This window comes from Penaeus japonicus, unplaced genomic scaffold (genome assembly GCF_977035675.1).
Source record: "Penaeus japonicus unplaced genomic scaffold, GWHDUDI00000001_assembly GWHDUDI00000008, whole genome shotgun sequence".
Classification (NCBI taxonomy): domain Eukaryota; kingdom Metazoa; phylum Arthropoda; class Malacostraca; order Decapoda; family Penaeidae; genus Penaeus; species Penaeus japonicus.
In genome coordinates this window covers 19660809-19664125 of record NW_028234410.1, presented here as the reverse complement: position 1 = coordinate 19664125, position 3317 = coordinate 19660809, and the positions used below count along the sequence as shown (strand labels likewise).

Below are 3317 nucleotides of genomic sequence, written 5' to 3'. Positions count from 1 at the left end.
TCAGTGACATATTTGCATAATCCTCTCACTATCGTCTTTCAAACGTCCTGAGACATGCACCCACTCTCTCGCTGTGTCTTTTTATCAATTTACTATTATTTTTGGTACTCGTTCTGATTACATAATTTCTTGTTTTCTTTATTTTACTATCGCAATTGGTCTACGATGGAAAAAAATATTTACGCACCATTTCTATGAGCAGAATTAGAACCATGAGACTCGTTTTGACATTCTCTCCGCCGCTGTACTTATCAAACACTTTAAAGATTGTTCGTGTATTACTCATCATTTGTTTTGCTTTTATGCTTGTATTTTGCTCTTTTGTGATTCATATCTTTGTGAGATTACTCCTTTCTCTATGGTGGTTATATTTGGTATCATTATCAACGTTTCCTTCTTTTTTCTTCGTCGGCCATTGCCAAAATTCCTTTCGTCACAAGCACCACCGAAATTCCTCTCTATAGGCCTCTCCCCCCTCCTCCATCAGCCGCCGTCCCCTCCCCCCACCCCTCCACCTACGCACTCACTCATGACCGTTGGTTATCGATTGAATCCTGACCTATGTTTATTACTGTAAAGATAAACAACTTGTGTATTAGCATGGCGTGGACTGTTATCGAGATTTTCCATGTTTTTAGATGTTCTTTACGTTTTGCCTTGGTTATGAGAGACTTGTTGCTCAATTCGGCTTCTCGACAAAGGGATGAAAATTGAGGACTCGGTGCGTTGGCGTGCCAGGGTAGCATCCCGCGGGAGAGTCAGTGTGCCCGTGACCGTCGTACGGGTCACATCATCCCAGGTTGGACCTCGTGCATAAATCAGTTCCTCCCGAATGAAAATCCGCCACGTTTTACGATAGCCTATTTTAGTTTTCTATATTATCATATATCGCTGCATCATGGATAGAGTGCGAGTGTTACTATTCCTTTCAATGCTCGCGGCTGTCGCCCGCGCCCGTACGCTGGACGGCGGGAGGAACGACGTCCACGTTTTCAAAGCTCACCCTCCGATGGCTCCGCCGAGACTCCCGTTGTTGAAGGCGGGGAGCGACGTCAGCCTCGGCCTCAATGATATCCAAGGAGGACTGGAAGATAAGGTGGAGCACGACGACCTGTTGGTTGACGTAGAAACCGCGAGCACTCACCCTCCGCCGCCGCCGCCGCCGCCAGTGACGGAGGCCAACGACATCGAGGCCGTGGAAGAAGTCATCGTGGAGGCCGTGGAGGAGATCGTCGACGAGGAGGAGGAATTCGACGAGGACATTTTCCAGGACGAGGAGGACCTGGTAGTGATCATCAGGAGGATGTACGAATCACTCAACAAACGACTGAGTTCGTTGAGATCTCGGGTCTCCCGGGTCGAGCAGACCACGGGGGACGTCCTCGCTCGGCTCACCGTGCTGGACTGCGCGGACCTCCAGGTGAGAGGGAGGCAGTCAGGGACGTACACCTTCCACATGGACCACAACGGCAAGAGGCCCGTCACCGTGTTCTGCGACATGGACACGGACGGCGGCGGCTGGACGGTGATCCAGCGGCGTCTGCCCCACTCCAAGGCCGTCAACTTCAACCGCGGTTGGCACGACTACAAGATGGGATTCGGCAATGCGTCTTCCGACTACTGGATCGGGCTGGAGAACATGTACATCTGGACAAACACGCGCCACTACGAGCTTCGCATTGTCCTCTCGGACTTCGACGGCGAGTCGGCCTTCGCTCAGTACGACAACTTCTACATCGAAAGCGAGGACCACGCCTACAGGATCCACATCTCCGGCTACAGCGGGACCGCGAGCGACGCCATGACCAACGGAGGGAAGCTCGACAACTTCACCGCCGACGGCATGATGTTCTCCACGCACGACGAGGACCACGACACGTCGCACGAGATCAACTGCGCCAAGTACTGGAAGATCGGAGGCTGGTGGTTCAACCGGTGCTCGTGGGCCAACCTCAACGGGCCGTACAAGGAGCCCGGAGAGGGAGACGGCATCGGCATCAACTGGCACATGTGGCGGAACAAGCAATACCTGCGCTCGTCCGTGATGATGATCCGTCCGGCAAAGAACCACTGAGCGAGCGGCGTCGTTGAGAAAACTCCAGGTGCTTTTGAGGGGCTTCGGGGGCGAGATCGCGCGAAGTCACGCACGTTCAGGAAACTAAGGCTCATCAGTGGCCAAAGCAGCGCACTATTTTGTATTTGGGTTCAATAAACTGAAAAATCGTTATATGGACTAACATCCAAAATGAGACATTTCAGACAACAAGATATGGTATTGATACCTAGGTATTTTGTAATATAAATGATTTTACGTAGTCATTCATACTACACTGAATATTGCATTAGTATGTTCCCCTTTCTTCATTCACTGTTTTTGTACATACCGACTTTAGACATGTAGAATCTACATTATCATAATATTTCATACAAATAAATTATGTTTTTAAGCAACTGCTGATTTTCCATTTATACCCAGAGAGAGAGAGAGAGAGAGAGAGAGAGAGAGAGAGAGAGAGAGAGAGAGAGAGAGAGAGAGAGAGAGAGAGAGAGAGAGAGAGAGAGAGAGAGAGAGAGAGAAGAGAGAGAGAGAGAGAGAGAGAGAGAGAGAGAAAGAGAGAGAGAGAGAGAGAGAGAGAGAGAGAGAGAGAGAGAGAGAGAGAAAGAGAGAGAAAGAGAGAGAGAGAGGAGAGAAAGAGAGAGACATACAGACAGACAGACATATAAAGAAGTGAAGGTTATAACGAGCAGTAACACATGATCATATGAATCAAATAGAAGAAAAAAGAACAAGAGAAAGGAAATAAAAAACACACAGGGAAAATATCACTATCGGACTCGATTGAGTTGCCAGTTCGTCCATATGACTTACAAATACGTACATGGCCGCTGTATCTTCATGATGGTTCTGAAATAAATCTCACATAAACATATTGTTCCAGAAGTCAACATTCGTGATAATGTTTAAATGAAGTCATTTTCAACAGATTTTGAAGTAGCTTCATCTATCGACGTAGCTTAATTCATCAAAGTTATAAGAATTGTTTCAATAGTAGAATAAAGAATAAACAAAACACTGATGTTGCGTAAGAGACTAATGAAACTATTTCAAATCATTCTACTTGAATCAAACGTAGATTTTTGCATAGAAATGATCTGGCAATGATGAAGTACAAGGAGTAAACAGAAATGAACTGAGATTGAGAGAGAGAAAAAAATATGGAAAAGAGGAGAAAGAGAGATAAAGGAAAAGGGCAAAGATAGAGGAAGGTAAGAAACGAAAGCAAAGAGAGAAACAAGTTGAGAGAGAGAAGGTTTGT

At 46.8% G+C, this 3317-nt stretch overlaps 1 protein-coding gene across 1 annotated transcript; it reads left to right on the top strand.

Annotated features, from left to right (window-relative positions):
* Window positions 1–748: 748 nt before the first annotated feature.
* On the top strand, window positions 749–2451 carry LOC122247398 (microfibril-associated glycoprotein 4). Its single transcript, XM_043006626.2, has one exon. The coding sequence runs from the start codon at window positions 899–901 to the stop codon at window positions 2072–2074; it is 1176 nt and encodes a 391-aa protein (XP_042862560.2). The 5' UTR covers window positions 749–898; the 3' UTR covers window positions 2075–2451.
* Window positions 2452–3317: the final 866 nt, after the last annotated feature.